The sequence below is a fragment of the Bombus fervidus genome, chromosome 7 (genome assembly GCF_041682495.2).
Source record: "Bombus fervidus isolate BK054 chromosome 7, iyBomFerv1, whole genome shotgun sequence".
Taxonomy (NCBI): Eukaryota; Metazoa; Arthropoda; class Insecta; order Hymenoptera; family Apidae; genus Bombus; species Bombus fervidus.
In genome coordinates, this window is record NC_091523.1 from 8,012,097 (window position 1) to 8,034,045 (window position 21,949).

General features: G+C 36.5%; 3 protein-coding genes across 4 annotated transcripts; 1 reads left to right on the top strand and 2 right to left on the bottom strand.

Moving 5' to 3' along the window:
- Positions 1-8,844: 8,844 nt before the first annotated feature.
- Positions 8,845-11,795, bottom strand: LOC139988681 (protein phosphatase 1H). Its single transcript, XM_072006361.1, has 6 exons — positions 11,150-11,795; positions 10,813-11,070; positions 10,526-10,743; positions 10,182-10,452; positions 9,852-10,111; positions 8,845-9,747 (listed from the first exon to the last, which is right to left on the bottom strand). Exons 1-6 carry the CDS (start codon positions 11,333-11,335, stop codon positions 9,492-9,494), a joined length of 1,449 nt encoding a protein of 482 aa, XP_071862462.1. The 5' UTR covers positions 11,336-11,795; the 3' UTR covers positions 8,845-9,491.
- Positions 11,796-12,037: 242 nt separating this feature from the next.
- Positions 12,038-15,161, top strand: LOC139988680 (uncharacterized). Of its 2 annotated transcripts, none has more exons than XM_072006359.1 (4): positions 12,038-12,213; positions 12,339-12,536; positions 12,617-12,749; positions 12,819-15,161. In XM_072006359.1, exons 1-4 carry the CDS (start codon positions 12,178-12,180, stop codon positions 14,549-14,551), a joined length of 2,100 nt encoding a protein of 699 aa, XP_071862460.1. In that variant the 5' UTR covers positions 12,038-12,177; the 3' UTR covers positions 14,552-15,161. The 2 variants fall into 2 exon arrangements, with proteins under 2 accessions (XP_071862460.1, XP_071862461.1); XM_072006360.1 differs by having other exon boundaries at positions 12,040-12,213; positions 12,339-12,512.
- Positions 15,162-20,471: 5,310 nt separating this feature from the next.
- On the bottom strand, positions 20,472-21,949 carry LOC139988898 (uncharacterized). The gene is made up of 2 exons (XM_072006684.1): positions 21,792-21,949; positions 20,472-21,477 (listed from the first exon to the last, which is right to left on the bottom strand). The coding sequence occupies exons 1-2, from the start codon at positions 21,813-21,815 to the stop codon at positions 20,758-20,760; spliced, it is 744 nt and encodes a 247-aa protein (XP_071862785.1). The 5' UTR covers positions 21,816-21,949; the 3' UTR covers positions 20,472-20,757.

Here is a 21,949-nt window from a genome sequence, read left to right on the forward strand (position 1 = left end):
TGCTGGCTGCTTAAATATCTACACCAATCGGCTTATCAGTTACCTGACTTATCGCGACATGTTTGTAAGAGTGTACTTATTCATTCTGGAAAACTTTGTTCTAGGAAAGCGCACTTGTAGACGATGATATTGTTTTCATGTCATGTACGATAACATCGATTAATTATCGCTTGCGATAAATAAGCTACTTTCCCAGAAATAAATATCACTTGTTAAAAATAAATAAATCGTCTGGTTTGGTTGTTTTCGATTATAAAACATAAACATCGAATCTTATTTGTTCCACGATTATAAAAAGATAAATTTTTCTAATTAATTTTATATTTCAACTATCAGTTCATCTGCGAATATTGCCGTCGTTTCTGACTCATCCTCGAAAACACAACAAAATCGTTTCGCGTATCATACGCAAACATTTTTATCTCTCCACTATTTATGAAGCGTGAAACACATTTCTATTACGATTGTTTCTTTCTTGGAAATTTGATGTAAAATAATAATTTATGAGAAAGATTTATATAACGATATATTTTCAAATACAAACGATAATCATCATTATCAACGATAGACCACCATGTGTAAGATGTTTGACCTCAATCTCGTAATAGACGGCGATCTCTATAATTCATGAGCATCCAACTCTATCTAATGCTGTATCCTGCTGTGTGTACTCTGTTCGTATGCACGCATACGCCCTCGGATTCTATGCACCTTCGATAGGTTGCGTTCACAAACTCACGGCATGAGGCCTTTGAAAGCATCCATATAACGTATTATGGAATGATTTAACTCATGCTTGTCTAAGTTATAGCAAAAATAGTCTGAATAACTAATTACATCGGCGCAGCGTAATTTTGAATACGGAGAATATACTCTACCATTCAAGGTTCGTTTATGATATTATTATTTCCATGTATTTTACACCTATAATATGGAGAATCAGATCTGTCCACGAATAAATATTTAACATCGCCATTGATACCTTGTATGCTCAGCTGATATGATTTTTATCATTTTACCGCATGGTTTTTGGCGCTTTCGTTATACGCCACGGCAGATCGCGGAAATTCGCAGTTGACGCCTTACATTAACAGCTCTCCTGACTGCTAGAGCTGGTGCCGCCTTGTCAAGGCCGTTGTAGGTTGTTTGCTCAGATGCTTGTTAACCGTGTGAGCATCCAATATGTTACCTCGTGTATGCACTTAGGTTCTGCATCGAGAGTAGATTCACTCGGATCATTAAGTCAATTGCTGGATACACGATGACAGAATATCGGTGGTAACAACTACGACATGCATTCGCAGATGGAAATTATATCGCTAACAGGATGTTGCTTAAACTTTTGGTGCAGAAATAAAATTCGAGTGACAGAACGCTAGAATAATTTCTATTATTAACCTGTTACAACATGCGTTTCCTGGAACTGTTTAATAAAATGACAGCGAGAAACAACCCAATAACAAACAAGATTTGTCACTTTCATTTCCGTGAGATTACATATGTTTATACTTACAATTGGATCTTTCTCGCATGTCTAACTAAACTCAAAGTACATATACGTAAGCGTAGTAAGCGTACAGTATAGACGTGCATATTTCACAAGACCTTGCTTTCATACGCTTACGAACATAAATACACAGGTAAGAGCTTGGTCTCTACTTTCATACTCAGAAACGATGATGCACGATACGAGTGCGCTTGCATTCTTCATTCGGTGAACGAACATTCGGTCGATTCCGGAGCTACTTGAATCTAATACGCTGGGCGGAAGACGATATATCGACGACAATATGCTTTTACCAATAATTATCTGCTTGTGTTTGAAAATCCGACACGAAGGTCGATTTCAACCGTCTTAACGAGCTCTCCGGTAATACTGATCCAAGGGGTGAATCCGCTTTCCTAGTCACTCGAAACGTCTGCCTGTGAACGCAAACCGGTTGAGCCACGACAAATTTTCTATTGGTCATTTGCGAACGTTAGACGTTCGCATCTATCGCCGCGTTCAAACATCTACGGCATAACGGATCGCGTATTGTCGAATAATAATTAATACGTTACGATGAAATTTAATTGGATTATAATAAGAAGGATGAATTGGAACACGGTTCATCGGATCGATAATGCGAAACAGCGGGGATTTTCGTTGGAGCAACGTTAATTATAAATCGCTTTGCGAAGAGGAGAATGGAAGAATCGTGGGAGTATGAGGCTAAAGGGCAGGGATAAAGGGATAATAAGCGTTGAGATTACCCGTTGGGACAATTAGGCGAACAGAAAAGTTCCATCGCAGTTTTGTAGCCTCCTGACCGCTCCTATAAGAGTCAGAATGGCAGCTACTAGTATTCTCCATTACTCAAAGCCGTTCGCATCTTTCCAGGAATTAACATACTATATTGGACTCACACAGCGCATCAGACGGCTGTGTCTGCAGGAATAACTAACGAAACGTTTATCCTTATCGATTATTCAAACACTAACATCTGTTAATACGTTCATACGTAAAGTGTTTGATCAGTAAGATGATCGAAAGTAAATCTTTCTTAATTCTCAACGCAATTCTTTCCTTTAAAACATCGTGACGTTAATCGATTGATCGACCGCGAGGATTTCGTGATATTTCGTCGACATAGTTCGCTGCAAACAGAATTTGACGTTTCTCGAAAGTCATTGTTACATCGGTAATTACACAAACGTAATCGATCGGCTGTATGTTTGTTTCGAATCGAAATGGTGTATCGTGAATCCGTTATTCGTTGATCATACATTATGAAGAGAAACTCAGCTGCATTGAGCCGTGATAGTTTTGGTTTATGGTGTTCCGATCATCCCTGTAGAGTTGCATGCGGCAGCGGCCTGCATTTGTACACGTAATTTGCATTCGTCGCAATACGATAAGGTTAAATAGTTACTCCCAACAACCACAATCCCAACGTTCTAAACATTCAATCGATTCGCTTGTATTATTACGATTGACCGTAACAATCTATCGTGTTCTTGTCCATCGTTATCGTCGTTGCAATCCTTCTCGCTGCATAATAAATATACTTCTAATTACGAGATCGATAAACAAACACGATGCAAATCTAAAAATCTGACAAGAGGTCAAATTGATCGAGTTCACGGTGCAACAAGGTTTCGTTAGCCTACAATTATCTCTTCATTTTCGATCAAGATATCCTATCCAGTATGGCATGACGATTACGATAAAAACGAATTATGGTGCACTGTGAGAAGCTCATCGAATCGAAATTCTCGATAGATCCGTAACGTGGATGGCCGCAAGTTCCCGGCTAATCCTCAGGAAGCTCAGGCTGCAACGACGTCGATGCGCTTTCAGGAAAACGACGTGTGCGGCCGTAAAGTCATCGAACGACGTCCCGACGGCCCTTTCCCTGTGCGGGTAATCCTCGTAGATTGGCGCGGTGCAATAATTCGTCTGATATCGGCCTCATGGGGGCACGACCGGGAGGGGTGTTCAACGACCGATATTTTTTCCTCGAGAAGCGCCGGCCTCGATTTGTTACATGCCTTACCTGTCGTGCATCCTATCCTGCGTTCATCGTACCAGTCGCTCCAAACATTCTCTTTATATGCCGCCACTTTTATGCATCGTTAAAACAGGCAGTCGCACCGCGCCAGTAGTAAAACCGCAGTAAATCGATGTATCGTTGTGACGACGACGCTTAAACGCGGCAAGGGTTGAATGGGAAGCAGAAAAATGAGAAAAACGAGAAACAGACCGAACCTCTGCTATCCGAGTGCTAAACTGCCTCGAAATAAATGAATGATACAACACGAATATATCGAATCTTCTGAAAATTGTTCTAGGAATTGGAAAGATATATCTTTGCAGACGCGTTTCACGTGTAGTGAAAGATCCGTTCGAACGTCGTCACGATGACAGAAATTAATACGGCAAACGGAACTTTTCGTTCGTTTGAAGAAAATTATGTAATAAAGGAAAAGATTCCTCCTACGAGGAAGCTAGACGCCAGCAACTTAATTAAGACCTCTCGTCGTTGATCCTCCTACGAAATTTTCGTCGTCCGTTCTTCCGGAAGACATGACAGAGACGAGCAAGAAGCGGAGAGACAAACACGGAATAGCCATGAACGCAGGAAGACCGGAAGGTGCTGCGAGGTAGCGTAAACAATTGCCAGCACAATTAGGAAACGTTTGTCCGTCTGTGTTTATCGAAGGATCCGTAACTAGCTAAGGTAACACCTATCCATTTGCTACTCGGCAACGAAGCTTCGGTTTGGTCATGCGGACAATCTACAGAAATGTCATTGCGTGTTGCGAAACGACGGATTCGTCAAAAAATCGATTATGACTCGAACGAATACTTTCGCTCTTGATGTTATCCATCTTCGAGCGCGTTATACAACGTAAGTCTGTTGTCTGCCGTCTTCGAAGAAATTTCTTTTTACTGCGAAAAGCTTAGCCATGAGTCAATCGCTTATCCTTATCTAGAATCGTTCCATAATCTAAGAAACTTTTATCTACCTATGAGTGTTAACGAGAAGTGGAATTAATCAAATAAAGATCTCGAGAGAAACGTGCGATTCAACGAATTAACGAACTTGAGATCTTCAATGTTAGCAGAAATTCGATTTGGATCACTTGCAGCTAAACGATCAGCATCGGTATAAAACGGATATTTTTCATTCTTTGTAATCGGTAAAGAACGGAATCGCTGGTTTCAGGCAGGCTGCCCGGCAGATTATACGATTACGAGTTATGTCAGCGAAAATGGAGTTATTGGCGCACCAAGCACGGAGCATATGCCATGGAAGAACTTGCCCTGACGTACATTAATTTGATATTGGATAACCGTTTCCGTCGTCGGCGCGAACCGACGCGCAACGCGATTCCGAAGGCGCTACATAATGGATATTTCCTCTTTCGCGAAAAATGCATTACCGTATAGAAAATGGCAAATGTCGTTCATGCAAATTTTTTAACGTATATTGTTGATAACGAATTTTAACAGAGAATAAATCATAATTTTGTAACCGTTTGATAATTACAAAGCTACGTAATATTTCTACCACCTTCGCGATTCTTTAGATAATTTATAATACAATAACAAGCGACATAAGAAAGCAAAAGGGCAAGGAGACTCGATTTAGAAACAAAATTTCAAACGTTTCAATTATTTTTTCCTTAAAAAATGATCCTTCAAGTCGTATGAACTAACAGGTCTTTGGATATAATGAAATCGTATCAAGTTCTTTTAATATTTCATAAGAATTTCATATCTGTCGTTGCACTAGTTTATCTACTTGTTGCGGACATTCCTCTCCGCTCGTATCTATGACAGAAAATGAGAATAATCTTCAGAGAGATCTTAGGAAGACCCAGAAAGCTTATTTCCGTGGCGTTGTGTAGAAGGCGAATACCTCGCGAAAAAACACTAATTTAGTTCAATCTGTCCGTTTCCGATAGATGTAGGTTTATGTACGTGGGTCGACATGCGGGTAATCGTTCTACGTTTCCAATCCCTGCGGATACAAATTTTTTAGAAAATCCTCGCTGGTCGTCCGACTCGTTCTGTAATCTACAGACGTTATAACGGACCACCATTATCTCTAAAGAAAAAAAATAGTTAATGATTGCAAAAAATTCATGAACTAAACTAGACACGAAGGAAGAAAGGAATGATGGGAAAAGGGATACTTGCTTTTTACTTTCCTTCTTTCCCATTTGTCTTTTACACTGCTTTACACTAGTCGATCGAACTCTATGGAGTTCTTATTTTGCTCTTGCCATTATCTTAAAACCTCGATCGTTTCTCGTAATCGAAAGATTATTATCATATTTTTCTGAGTAATCGTTTACAGATAATCAAGCACGTGTAAGACGCGCTTTGCTTGATTACAAAATAATATCGAAGCTTATTTTTAAAAAATGTATTACTCTTATATCGTTACATGTAATGTTCGTATTTTTTTAAATAGACTATATACTTAGTTGCGGTATAAACCTGAACTAAACGTAAAAGACGGATAACGTGCGACGTCGCTGAAATATGGATACCGTGAAGGTACTAACAGACTCAAACAGAGAACTGGTCACATAATCCCTTGACGGCAAACTTGTCGCATTACCCGTTGCATCACGTTCGGCAACTAGGCGTTAGTTTCCAGCCAAGGGACATTAGGTTCGGAGATGCTAAGAGAGTTGACAACAGGCACGAGTCACTTGCGAAACTAACGAGGCGAAGTTGACTTTGAGTTCTGAGAAATATGCGAGACAAATTACTGGACAAGCCCTATCGTCGCTACTGTACTTTTCGACCTATACAGATGCTTAAACGAAACTCCGTATGCAAGAGACCAGTACGTGAATTCAATTAATTTCTCGATCAAGGGGAGCATTATCACTTCTTTTATCGAAGTGTATTATCTTTATCACATGACCCATCAAATAAAAATTTATGCATCAGCTAGGTTTAGAAACAGGTTGTCATAGAACAATATGACTCATATGATTGATATACGAATACGATCGTTGACAAATGTTTTATGCCATCGTTTAATTCGTGCTTTTACTTTTAAATTACAACCAGCTGCAACGTTCCACGTTGCAGCAATGAAAGGCTGATACATCATGTCCTATCGAAGGAAGCCATCAATAGCGTAACCAGGAAGCCGTCCAAAGTTCTCTAACGATGATGTATCGAGGCTGTACGAGACCCCTAACTTGCGACCATTCCGATACACCGTAAGTTACCGTTTCTTTCGTTCTTTCTTTCTTCTATCCTTTCCTTCGCCACCCTTACCGAGAGAAGCATTACGTCCCTTGGTATCCTTGAAGTTACCATCGATGATGACCGTGACAGATAGCCTGTCATAACTCGCCAATACGAAAAACATATCTGTGGTCTGACGTTCGCTAAAAAAGTACCGCATGCCGGTTTTTTGATCCAAAAATGGGCAAGAATTATGTCGGTCAAATTATGCAGCGTCATTAACTTTTCCTTAATAAACTAAGAGTTGAGTTTACATTATACATCATGTAATATAATATGTAGAAGTATTGAAATATATCTCTAGTTAACCCGAGGCTTCTTCATTTCCTTGTTTTCAATATATTTTAAAATACTTTTAATGTATTTAACGTATACTTTCTGTGTGAAATATAACACAGTTCTCAGTTATATAGACCATTGGCTAAGCCGCGTCGAAATGGTATTTCCAAAGTAATGAAGGAATGCAGATTTTAATAGCTTGTAGCGAAGAAGAGTTTGGAAAACTGTCAAATCAAGCTGCGATGACTTTTTAAAACAGAACGATGCTGGAGGGGTCAACGAGGAACTGTCAGAGTAGCTTTAGTTTCCCGAAACAGCGCCACGTATTTCTGCATGGAGGAGACCACTCTTTTACGGTGATTCGCGACGCTTTTTATCTTTCTGCCCTTTTATGCTGTCGCTCTTACTCTGGAACGACATTGATGATACATTAAAATTCATCTGCACCTTTATTGCCGGTCGTTTCATAAAAATTTTCCAGACGTTATCTTTTCGTGGCATCCGCCACGTTTCGAAGAAGCAATTTACGCGATTAGATTCGATAAAAAGGTACTTAATAATGTTTGAAATCGTGGCTGGAATATCAGAAAATAGAATTAATAATCTTTCACATAAACTATAGAAGAAGTTCTTTGGAGATAGCGTTTATAGTAGCCTTAACAAACTCATAATTTTGGTCGACGAAACCAGAATGCTGCTTTCTATTTTGATTATGCGTCATAATTAAATTTATGAAAGTTGACAGTTTGGAACATCGTGCCATCCCAACGACGCGAAAATGCACTTGCCCCTTTAAATACCTAAAGGGTTTACGTGCATGCTTTTCCTCGTATACGGAAGTTCATATTTTTAACTGTTATTGCAACTCTGTGGAAGAAATTTAATGTTTACTTAAGAACTAAGAATATAATCGTTCTACATTTGGAACTGACCTTAATCATTAATAGAAATATACCTATATGTATATATTGAAGTACGAAGCATGTATGAGCACTTACGGAAATTTAGAAAAATTGGAACTTTTAAATTTGAAACATATTTTCGAATGTTTTAAATTATAAATTGTAGTTTTAAATATTTGAAAATTCAAAAATTGTTTTTTAAACTTTTCAAATGTATTAAAGTGAAGTAAAGTATTCATAATTGTGGAGTGTTTTTTGGAGTACATATATTTGATGTATATCTTTATTTTACTTCACTTTTATGTTCTTCTTTACATGTAATCTACATATCCTATATATCTTTAAATATAAAAATATTTCATAAATAATATATTGTGAAATATATAAACTGTCAAACTATTAATATAGACCAATGTAGAGAATATACTACATTATATTTCAAATTTAAATTAGACGCAACGCATGCGCAGTATAATATTCGTTGAAAAATTTGAAAAGTTTACATCACGTGACTCAACTTAAACGCGTCGCGTCGGTGTGGAAAGATGTTGAGATTTTAATGATATAAATTTATATTAAAAAGTTGTTTAATTTACGCGATCGAATGTCTTACAAACAGCGTAATGTACAAAAATTTAAGTGTATAATACTCTAAATGCGAAGCGAAATAAGTGTAGGATGTTGAAATGAGCATCGATGGATCATTTAGCCTGGAATGGAAATCGCAATGTAAGTCGTAGATAAATTTTATTTGCAATTTTCTTCGTTTTATTGAATAACAAATCGTATTGTTGAATATATCAATTACATACATTTCGAATTTGTATAGTTTAAAGTAGAAATAAAGTATGTTTATTAAGTTAAAGAGAATTAAGAGTTTAGAATGATTTTAAACTCATTTAAATCAATGCAGTATAACGTTTATTTAATGTTATAATTACACTGATTACATCAAAATCAAAACAGATTATACGAAGGTGAGATAAAATATATTTAAATCTTTTTCTTGTCTCTTTTAATATCTTACATAAATCAACTGCTTAACTACAATTTATATTTATCTCAGTTTGATCACTTTAAAGTGCAAATAAATATAAGATAGATAGGTAAAATCACTCAGAACAAAATATGTTTATAGTAACATTATCTTCATACAAATTTTGTTTACGACACTTTCCTTACAATTCTCATGATAAATGTGTACAATTTAAAAATTATACAGACTTTATCTCTACTTTGGGTGCTGCGTTCTATTTAAAATTAAATTATGTTATACTCAACACTCTACAATTGGAATGTTTTGTTAAATAATCATGGCATTTCTTAATTACACTTTTATATAGTGGCAGTATATAATAAATTATCGCTCTTAAAATAACTGCTAGATAGCTTAAAAATTCAATTTATATAAATATTATTTGTTAAAAGCAATGTAAAAGCAACAGTATTTTGGTGATTAATCATGGTGTTAATTCGTGAATATACACTTGATCGCAACTGTAACATTCCTACTTAGACATAATGTAATCAATATCTACAGCTTTGATCATCTATTATACAGAATTATTAACTGATATGTGCAATGAATCCATAGAATATCTTCTTTCTTGTTGTGTTGTTTTCAACCATTGTTTATGTTCGCACAAGTAAGGATATAACGGTACCACTAAGACACTGATATCATCAACTGATGCCATAGGTGAAAACTTTTCATCAGTTTCTTCAAGATTTTCTGATTTACCAACCCAAGCTCGTCCCACTAATCTACCACGTGCTGCTTGTACCAATTCTTGAGCACCCATTGTGAGTCTATAAAACGGATAATTTTATAACCTTTATTTTTAATTACTACGAACTTTAATTCATACGAATTCTCTAATTTCTAAAAACAAAAGAAAGAAAAGAAAGAATACCTGTATTCTAATGATGGATTATCTGGAGTAAGTGTCTTTCTAAGTATATTTGCTGCTGTTTTATCTGATACAACATCCCAAAGTCCATCTGTAGCTACAATAATGCAATCACGTTCTGTGAGATTACAACTATCTAAATTTATAGACTGCACTTCGGGTTGTGATGATAGGAATGGTTTTATATTAACTCCTGTACTTGCTGCTTTTAAGCCATGGTCTCCAAAACCACGCGTTACTCCTATAGTACCCATTACACGACTCTATATAGTAAAAATATATTAGATCTTTTTTAACTAACTCACAATATTTTCTGATATTGAGAATGTTTACCCTTTTGCCATGTCCAGAGATAAGAGGTAGTTTCAAATCAGAGAGCGATAAGACTTTATACGCCCAACCAGTCATAAAAGGTTCTCTATACAAAACCATAGATCCTAATTCTTTTTGCAAAGGTCGTTTTCTAAATTCTAGTGGTGTGAAATGACCTTTCAATAATTCGGTACTTCTTAGAAAACCTAATGCTCTGACACGATTCGATTCTGAATCAGGGGTATGATCTCTTGTTAATGCACGCTGACTGTCTCCCAAAACTAATACAGCTCTGTCAAGTGTACATTTGGTAATATTTTGATTTTTATCATCCATATTAGAAATTTAACTGTTGGCATTATTACCTTGAATCACCAGCACCTGCAGCATATAATCTACCATTAAGAAATAAAATGGTAATTGCTGTGCAACCTCCACCTCCTCCTTGAGCTTGTGCTTCTACCATTTGATCCATTTGTCTATATGCTAATTCAATAGCACCAATTACTAAATCTCTTCCCTTGATCAGTTCATCTTCATCTTCATTTAGCAGCATATTGCCAGGTATTGCCATTAATCTTCCCTGGAAAAACAATTTAGGTTTAAAAATTTGACGTTGAAATATATCAGTAAAATTTTTATCTGTTCTTACAAGGATTATCCTATGTAAGTGTAGTCTTGCCGTTAAAGCCACTTGATAGCCAGCATGCCCATCAAACATAGAGAATATGACATAAGGTAACGTAACATTAACATCTGATAATTTGAGGTCTCCTCTGGTTGCAGAAGTTTGATCTTCATTCCATGTGCTTTTTCCAGCATTTATGCATTCTGCATAGCCAGCACACCATGGTAACCGACTCAAATCCCTTGGAACTATAATTGGTCTTACCCTATGATCAGCACTTACCTATTGATTATATAATTAAAGGTGTTTTTATTACTTATTATTACATATCCTGACAATGATGATACTCCTAAATACTTACTTGAGTTTCTTCTGTTGTTAATCCTAGAAAACTGGGTCTACTATATGGTTTATTTTCTACTTCTGCAACAATGTTTAAATTAAGATAATCTGTTACTGCTTCGTTATCTGAGTCAGTAGGATATTGCAGACCGAGTTCACTTCCACCCACAACATTCATCAATACTGATTTAACTCTGTTTAGCATTTTTGATTATTATTTTTTATTATTATTTGTAAATACAGAAATCAGAAATATAGCACATATACAATGAATTTAATAGACTTTATCATGAAACATATCTTGAAAGAGAGATATCACTTCTAGTGATAACAACTGAGTCTGTTTCACTTTTTATCAAAAGACACGAATTCGCGTCTATGTACAACATTAGAAAGCAGGAAGTACAAATTTTAATTGCTAACTTGGTTATCTGTCATGTGTCAATTATTAATCACAAAACTAATTCTGCACAAGAAATAATATTCTTATAATACCAATAATACTATCTTTAAAAATAAAATATTTCTATATGATTATGTTTCGAACAATTCATAAGTCTGTGTTTCCTTTAATTGGTATCATCTTGTTGACAAATGATTGTCAACAATAAGATAGGTTATTCCCTAACACGAGTAGCAGTAGCAGGTAGCTGTTTTACCGCAAACAACTCGTAACATAGATTTTACATCGAATATATTTTCATATTCCACGTTCTTAAGGATTCTGAGATCCTTATTTGAGATTTTAGCATTACCAGATAATGTTACCGACGTGGTATGGATTAAGACAGAATGAGACAATGTTCGCTTGGTAGAAATTTGACTTTTTGCATGATCGGTATTTCAGAACATGAGTCACAAAGCTCTATAACATGATACATCTATGTCTTTTTTAGTTCACGTTTGTATTGCTGCGTATTTAGAATACATATATGCAGAAAGCAGACAACATTTGTACGACATCATAAAAAGTCGTAAAAGTTGAGTGTCATTTATACGAATTGTTTGTAGGAATTTAATACATATTGAATATCTCGTAAATCAAATATGTCAAAAGGAAAAAAGAATGCATATAGTAGTGAGGTAATCACTTTCTTTCATATTATTTCAGTGTGACTTATCAACATTTGTATACTTCTTGTGAATACTTTTTCTGAATAAATATTCATATTAAGTTTAATTAAGAGAAACATAATATTAAATTTTAGGAAGCTAGTAGTTCATCTGGCACTTCTTCTTCGCTATCATCTGACGAAGAAGTAGATGCTAGAGATTTAAAACCAATTAAGGAATATTTGTCAGATCGCAGGGAATTAGCTCGTCAACTTTTTAAATCAGTTAAAGCTGAAAAAATACAAATGATGTTACCTCAAACATTAAAGGTATTCCAATTCTTGACATCATGTGTTGTAGGCTGTTGTTTCTCTTCTATTTATTAGAACCAAGTAATTTTATACAATATAGTTCACAGAATTATTCCTTTTAGAAAATGGATTTTGGACAGTTAGAAAAATGGTGTGCTAATGAATTAAGTGGCATGTCAAAAAGCCGTATATTGTGTATCTTAAATGGGAAACCTATGTTAGAATCATCAGATACAAGTGAATCAGATGATTCAGGTACGTTTAATGTTATGGGTTTTAAGACTTACTTGTGGTAATGTATATATGGTATACAAATAATTATAGGACCCTCGTTGGAAATTATCTCAGATACAGAGGAATGGTTTACCGATGATGAAATATGTAAAAAGGAAGATGGTTCAAAATTACCTAAGGGAAAAATAAAGAAAGAGAGAATCAAACAAAAAGGAAAATCTCAACTTAGTAAAAAAAGTGATAATAAATCTACTTGTAAGAAAATTCCTGATTGCACTCATAAAGATATACAAGTAAAGAAGGAGAATGTTATAGATAAAAGTAAAGAAAAGGATGGCGATAGCTTATTGGATTTGTTAGAGTTGGAAATGCGTGCAAGGGCAATAAGAGCTTTAATAAGGAAAGAGGAAGATGTAATACCAGATACTTCTAAATCTGTGGTAAGTAACGATACGTCAAATGAAAATGCTGCGGCTAAGACTGAGCAAGATGAGATAAAAGAAAAAGAAAATTGTAGAAGGCAATTAGAGAGAATTATTAGTGCTCAGCAGAATACAATTGCTGAAGATGAAGACGTTGTATTAGTTGTTCAACCAACTCCAACTATTGAGTTATTGTCTAGTGATAGTGAAGGAGAACCTCATAGTGGTGTGCGTGTAAATAAAAAATTACAAAACGAACGAGTTATAGAGACCAAAGACAATATTAATCATACTGAGAATGGAGATTTAAATAATATTTGTAATATTAATAATATAGAAAATTCAAAGGAAAATAAAGTAACTAAAAGTTCAACAGAAACAGATAAAGAAATAGATAATACACATGAAACTGAAACTTTTAAATGTAATTATAGCAATAATATACTTCGTAAGGATAGTCAATCAAAATCTAGTAGTAAAAGGCGAAAAATAAAGAAAAAGTCGCATATAAAAGAGCAATCAAAAGATATAACTACCAAAATTGATACAGATAATGTAAAATCAAGTAATACTAGTCAAAATGTGAAAGCTACAGAAGGTGACGATTGTTCGTCACAAGATGTAAACTTAGATGATAAAGTACACGAAAATAATATTAAATCAAAAATAACGCCTAATAATCCTTCACATACACACGATTCTACCAAAACAAGTATTTCAAGCAAAGTAGGTTTAGACGAAGAAAAGTCCATTGACTTAGATGAAATAATTGATTTAGATGATTATTGCGATGATATGGATGATATAGAAAATAATGAGAATGATAAAAATAGTAAAGTTGTGGAAAAGAAGGAATGCAAATCGCAAATGGAAACAAATTCCCCACAGAAATCGAATGGAACTGAAACTTGGGCAAGTCGTTATTATCAAACGGACGATGTACAAAATGTAATAAAAGAATCGAAGATCCAGTCGGAAATTCGTAAACGATTAAGGGAACGTCAAAGACTTTCTAAGCTTAGTACGTCTCCGAATAAAAATTTTCCTTCGTCACTGCCTGTAGTACAGGCAACTAATAATAAGGTTATCGAAAAACATCCGATGGGTTCCGTCGATGAATATTTGGCTTTAAAACACACTGCCGCTACAAGCCTTAACACTGTTAATAGTAACAATAGTTCTAACATATTAAAAGATAGCATAGTATCTATTAATACACATGTAGGTGCAAATAGATTAATTGAAAACGATCACATGTCTAATGTATCTAATTCTGTATATTCTAAAAATCAAATAATTGACAAAGAACCTAATATAAATGATAACACAAATGATAATGATATACCTGCTACGAAAAATGAGACTACAGTTAACATGATTAACGTTATGAATCCTGGTTAATGTAATTTTTAAGTAATATACATAATTATAATAATTATATTTATAATTAGGTAATTGTAAATATATTTCACGAGCACTGTCTTCCAACAGTTAGACATAAAATACTTTTTGTACAACATTCCTATACTATAGAGTTGAAATAAGTCGTATATTTCTTTGTAATTGTAGAACGTAAAGAAATGAAAAATATGTAATTATAAAAATACATATGAAGAAAATTGGTTACTGAGTCTCATCTGCTATTAAAATTATATATAGCTATTTATAGCTATTGAATAGATTGATATTGGATTAGATAAAAATATGGAGGTATATGAACATCAGTTTCTATGAAAGTATTTATAGGATTTTAAAAGTCTTTATCTAATAAGTGCCTGTAAATGGAATTTCATTATACAAATGAAAAATTATATTCTTTACAGTCCTGTTGAAAACTAAGTTACCAAGAACTAAGTTGGAAACTAAGATATGTAGTAATTTATTGATAGTGACAATGTTAAAAGCAATTTTTACACATGAATACTGTCTGTTGTATCAAATAGCTTTAACCCACTGTGTTGCTTTGTAAATAATGATAATAAAATAAAATTGTAGATATAGTACTATCCTATATTTTCCATGTATATTATTTTCACTATTTAGATTTAATACTTCAAGTATATCGTGTATGATTTAGCTTCATAAATTACAACAGAGAATAAAACCATACGATTAACGTATCTGTTTTTTGTAAGAGAATCATATATTACTTAGAGATGATATATTACTCAAATACGTACTTACGTACCTATCTTATGTGTTTTACTTTACGAGCATTCTACATTCTAAATCACTGACTTCTCTACTTTCGTTTTCGATTTTTATCGTTCGTTGACATGCGGAAGAGTTTTCGATTCTTCACAATTTCGCTAATTCGTACACTCAATGAAATCTGTATAATATATTCCTCAATCGTTCTTAAATTTCGCGATATCATATACCCAACGCAGAACGACTTTTCCTAAAAAGAGAAAAAAAAACAACGAAGAAGGAAATGGAAAGAAAAGAAATAAAAAAAGAGAGAATAACATGCATAGCATTTACACTTGTATAATATCTATTACGATTCAAAGAGATAGGAACGGTGCGGAAGTAATGATCGAACGTTCGATCGACGCTTGTGCACTTGTAACGCACAAGCGATCTCGTGCGACCTAGGAAATGCATGGATTGGTCTGCGTAATCTCATTGACTTTGTGACCGCGTCTACGAATGCTGTAGCGTAGGCATTACGACACCATGCACACACACCGGAAAGATTTTTCAGAACGACGACGGTCTTGGTACAAGGAACTTTCGATCGCGATGGATGGTTCCGGTGCCGTGGAACTTGGAAAGTTTCTCCGCGACGATGCAAATAAAAGATACAAAAGGGAGGGAGACCGGTAACTTTGTACAGTAACAGAAAAGCCGATAGTAGACACTCTGCATCATCCGAGACAGATTGTTGACAAAGATTCGAGTGGAATTTAAATGAGTACATATAATCCTGTGACGCGTTGCGCAACATAAGGCATTTCTATGTAGTCCACTTCCGATGAAAGTTACATTTACAATTCCACAACATGATGTACCAGTTAATACGGTGATAAATTCAGATGTCACCGTTACTACAGCTCTTCACAGTGATTTCTCTGATCGAATATGCATATGGAATATGGAAATAGCAAGGCTATATAATTATACATATGTATTTTTCTCTACAGAGGAATGCCGTTTACCTGCTTCTGTTTGTACTATTTGACTAATTTGGCATTAATAACAATGGAAAAATGAAATGCGGTAGAATACCGTCAATTTAATGTTTAAATGGAAAATTCAAACACTGCATGGGAATAGCGGAAGATAGAACAAAAATTTGTCGAATATTCGTAACAAACGTAGTCCCAGTTTCCTTATTTTCAATAATGTTGATTAAACGGCTATTATTTTCCACGTGGCTCCTCTTTTCCTTCAGGAATTCGATAAAGTTTTATCAGGGAGGAACATGGCTTAGGTGGTGGAAGTAATTTGTCGCACCCTTGTGAAATTACGGTCTAGTAATTACGATGAAGTTACGGTCTTATTTTAGTTACAACTCTGTTTCTCATTAGAATTGTGCTGTAAATTGCAGGAAAAGTTCTTCGTTAACGTAACTAGTTAAATATCTTCTTTAAGGCTGTCAATTTCACAATATTACGATCTTACGAATCGTTCACTTCGTTTCATCTCAGTATCGTTTCATTTTTTTGATTAATTTATGTTCCATTTTTTTCACGATGCAATAAGAGCAAGAGGGTGCGAGCAAGTAAAACGCAAACTCGAGATGCGTGCGTGTTGACAGAACCAATATTAACGCAATGTTGACGATCATTTCTAGTGCAAACAAGGTAGAATCTATCGTCGAACGTGACTGATCGTATAGAATGAAGGATTGCATATTCCCTTCACGTTGCAACGCGTTGTATACTGGTATGGAATGCTAGAGATTTTGCAAATCTATAAGAAAGGGACAGACAACGGAAATATAGAATACGCTATTAGACAGGCATGCGACAATTTCTATCCACATATTTGTGTCGTGCTAAAAAATTGGAAGATTTCTGTTCCGGTTGTTTTGCGAGCTTGAAACGAAACTTTTCTCGAGAGTATTCCTACTTCCTACATTACGGATGTATTATAAATTTCCATTTTCCATGAAGATATTCCATTTGCTCGATTTTGTTGACACGTATAACAAGTTTATACGTTTACGTAGAAAGTGAAGGGGAATATCAGAAATGTATGCGCTGTACAGCAAATAAGAGATGTTTCGTCATTTGCAAAAGAAAAAAAAAAAAAAAAAAAGAAGGAGGAAACTAAGTCAGTACGAAATCAAAGGTTCAAATGTTTCATAATACGTGTAGCAAACTCGTTCGCATTCTTACTACATTATTATATCAGGCAACCATATGAACGTTTTGCAATAAAAACAATAATAATAGCCCCCGTATCTTTCTAATTAAAACAAGAAAGTATAGCTTTATTATTTTAACGTTGATACGTTTGCTTTCAAACGTCACTTTCGAATCTATTCGTATGGTATTCTCGTTACTTAGTTCACAAAGATTTCTTTAATGAATCTAAATGAATGCTAAATAGAAAATCTAAAGAAATAAAAGATACCTTTAACGGTTACTATTAAAGTTACGCGGGGAAAGAAGTTAGTACAAAACTAAAAGCTGTTACGTTAATGTACTCTTTATAAACGCAACAGTTTTTATTGTTGATTTTTTGTGATATGCGTACAAAAAATTGTTCTCCCAGTGTAGATCATTAACGAAACTTTATATCGTATGAATCGGATCACGGTGTAAAACGAAGCATGCGAGGCTAGCGTGTAAAATCGGGCAAATAGCGGAAATAATAACGTGCGGAGATTGCAGGATAACATAACGTCGCAATCGGTGCGTATGTATAGTGGGAAGCTCCTGACGCAACGCGCGGATTTCCACGTATATCAGAATAAAAAGTAGTGCGAATGTGAAGGTACCTCCTTATTCGTTTCTTCCAAGTATCTCTATAGAAGAAGCACAATAGAGATTGATGCAAACGCCAAGTCACGATTTTGTACGTTGTAAAACGAAAAAGAAAAGACGAAAGAAAAATAAGACACATCGTTCCAAAGCATGTTGCGTAACATGGGTAGACGCGTCTACGTCGAGCTGCAGCACGTTCTGATTTCTCGGAAACACCTGGTGTTCAACGATTTCGCGCCAATTTCTGGGGAACGAGGAAGCACACAAGTTGCTTGCCTGTGCCATGCGAATAAATAATTGGGAATTTTCTTACGTAGTTATTAGAGAGTGACTCGGCACGAAACTCGAAACGCAGTAAATGAAAGCATAGAACTTTTGAAGGATTTATATTTATCTTCCGTTGAACAAACACAAAGAACAAAACAATGGAAAATTCGAGGATTTATCGGTCGATCTAAGTGTGCTTTAAATTTAACGCGGTTTCAAGTATTTGCATATAATCTTACGATCGTGCAAGGTACGAAATGATTGAGAGATTGCATAATATAGATATGGAAAGTATTAGTCACAGTCAATGGTGTTTCCTTAAAGCTAATTACGAGTATCCTTCTATCATACGTTACAGTTTGTGATAATATTTTACGTTGCGTACACGTCAAATATCGTTTTGCTCGATTTAAGCACGAAATAAATTAAAATGATACACGAGAAAAAATAATGCGTCTGAGCAAAAAAAAAAAAAGACGTTTACATCACAATTGACGGAAACGTAACTCGCCGTATGCAATCGACATACCAGAGGTACCAATGTGTATGGTTGAGGCAACATCATATCTGCATCGTTCCTCTTTGCACGCGAATGCCATCCATATGCATTCTCCGGCTGATCGAAGAAATCTCTCTTTCTCTTTCTCTCTTACGCGAACTTCCTAGACCATTAAATATGATTACCTGGCTTGCGGCACGTTAAATAACGGGATTTGCTAACCAACAGTCTGCGTGTCTTGCTATATACGAAAGCATCGGTTAGCACGTTTTAAAACTCGCCTGGTCGCTAGGAGATAAACCTGGCTAATGGTTGTTGTATCTTAAAGACCTGGTAAATATTATACAGTAACGAAGCCTCGTTTCACCGTGGTTTATAAACTGCTTATTATTAAAAACAGGTGCATTATCCGCGGTAGCCACCCCCTCTTCACGTTCCGTATCGTCGAAAATTCAATTTCACTGTCGAAAGCGTTCATTAATTAAACGAATCAGATACCGTTTAGTTTTTGTTACGATTCGATTCGATCATTTCCTGATATTTCGCTCGATGCGAGGCAAGTCGAACTGTGTACAATCTACTATTCATCTCGTCAATTAAGTACAATTATGCAATTCGTGGTAGCTTGCTTGTTTCTCTAAATCAGCGATAATTTCTTTGGCATGCGGTTCGAAATAGCGAGCAGGATGCTCCAATATAATTTTGCAATCGATAGACGAACGTTCGAAACACAATTGTGCTGCTTCGACATAGTTTCCCTTGATCGTTGGACAAGGTCGATAGAACGGATATTCGCAGAGGGCATTCGTCAATGAGCTGAAATTGTCGTAAGCACGTCTCCTCGTTTCTGGCGAATTCGCTGAGCCAAGCAAACCACAGTCGCGTACGTACGCGACACGCTTCTGCAATTTCGTACCGTGTGTACACGTAACATACTCCAACGTTGCGCTCTCGACGCCCGTCGAACACGCTTTTCCCAGATTTTAAAATTCGATCATACGGACACCGGAGTCACTTTCAGTTTCTATTTGTTATCAGATTAGCGAGAGCGTAAAGGGGAAACGAACGTTGCACGCGGAAATGAAATCAGGTTAAGAGGAGAAAGGGTTCTTCGTTTGGTAATTACTAGGAATTATGATTTCTTCAGATAATGTCATGCTTATCAAGAAAATGTTGTTAAGTTCGGAGAAGACATTTCAATTCGGAAAAATTCTATAGAAAATTTATTAGCTCGAGAAGCAGCATCGTTGTGTAAGATTTGCATGAAACAGAGAAAGAAGGGTTGGGACGATGGAAACATCGAGATTGCTCGAAGAGAACGGCGGGCGTAAACGTCGTCAAACTCCGCGGTACAAGTTTTTGCGCAGTTGAACGTTCATTTCGTTTTCCCTTTCTACACTATTAATTTGCGTGGCGATTCTATTCGCGTTAACGACCGTACAATTCATACGAGCCTTTTTCTCGCTGACATTTCGCTTACGGTAAAGCAAGTGTGCCTCATAACGTAACATTAATCGGTGAAAGTTCTGTCGCGATTCGTCCCAATCGCGTAACCGCCAACACAGCTTTTTCCCTTATCGAGCAATCTTATGTCTGCGAAGGTTACGTAATCGCTTTGTTATGTATAAAAAAATATCGCTTTATTCATTTATAAAAAAACATATTATACAATAGAATTTAAGGTTCGGGATCACGGTGAATACAATATTGGTATATTCGACTGACGTCTACTACGAAGGGCACGCTTGTTCGTCGATTGGTGTTCACGTTTCGACCAGCAAGCGTCTCGTGATCTCGGATGACCGAATTCACGAAATCAGCAATTGCGTCTTGTTGCAATCGATGGACAAGACGTACGTAGAAGGTCAAAGACTTTGATACTCTAGCGAGTACAAGCCTTTGCTTCACAAATGCTCGTAACCTCCATAACCTCCGCCAAGATCGTGTCCACCTCCTAAAGACAGTCCACCACCGAATCCACCTCCGTGTCCACCTCCGTATCCTCCACCGAGTCCACCTCCGAAACCACCTCCGAATCCACCTCCGTGTTCCTTCACGACAATAGGTACAGCCTCTTTCACGACCACGGGCACCTTAACAGGGTAGGGCACTGGTTTTGGTACAGTGACCGGTACCTTGACAGGTACCTTGACCGGCAGAGGCACCTTTATTGGCACCTTGACGGGCACCTTCACAGGGTAAGGTATTGGCTTCTCGACCGGGTAAGGCACGGGCTTTTCGACTGTAACAGGGTAGGGCTGAGGCACGTGGACAGGGTATGGCTTGTCGATTGGTACTTTGACTGGTACACTGACGGGTACGGGGACATGTTTTGTGACCTCTACTGGGTAAGGTTCTGGCACGTGGACGGTCTTTGTGACCGTGACTGCCGGGACGTGTTCCGCGGATATATGTTCGCTGCCACCAAAGCCGCCTCCGAAACCGCCTCCAAGGCCAAATCCTCCTCCGCCTCCACCTCCATAACCTCCTCCGAAGCCATGATCACCCAAGCTAAGCTCCAAGCCGCGTTTCGTCTTCTCTTCTTTTGGTTGGGCGCTAGACTCCGCGGTCTTTTTTGCTTCCTCGGCCACGGCCGACAGTACCAGGCCGCAGAAAAGTAAGATCTGGGGGAAATAAATTGTAGATTATTAACATTGTTTTGAATGATATTTTCTATTGGTTTTAGAGGGGATTTTGATAGCGATAAAAAATTTTTTCGCTATTACGAGCGATAAATAGCGAGAAAACACTCGTGCAACATAAGTATTATTTGATCTTCTTAGGAGAAAAGTACACCGATTCGACGAATATGCTTCGATTGATTTAACTAATTGCGTGAAGAACGACAACGCGCTCAAATTTTCACCGGTAACGTCAGTTTCGTTTGCGTGGTTCGAGAGACGGGAATTCAAGTGGCTGCCTTACTGGAGCTACTCACTTTCAGCTTCTCTGTGCTGTTCATGTTGGTCGACAGTGAGCACACTGGTTCCTCGATGGTCTACCCTCGCTTTTATAGGGGACGCAACCGCCAGTCCGGCAGGCAACTCGAGCGTGCCGATGAAATTGTTGCGGAGTAGGAAGTTAAGAGAAGGAAAG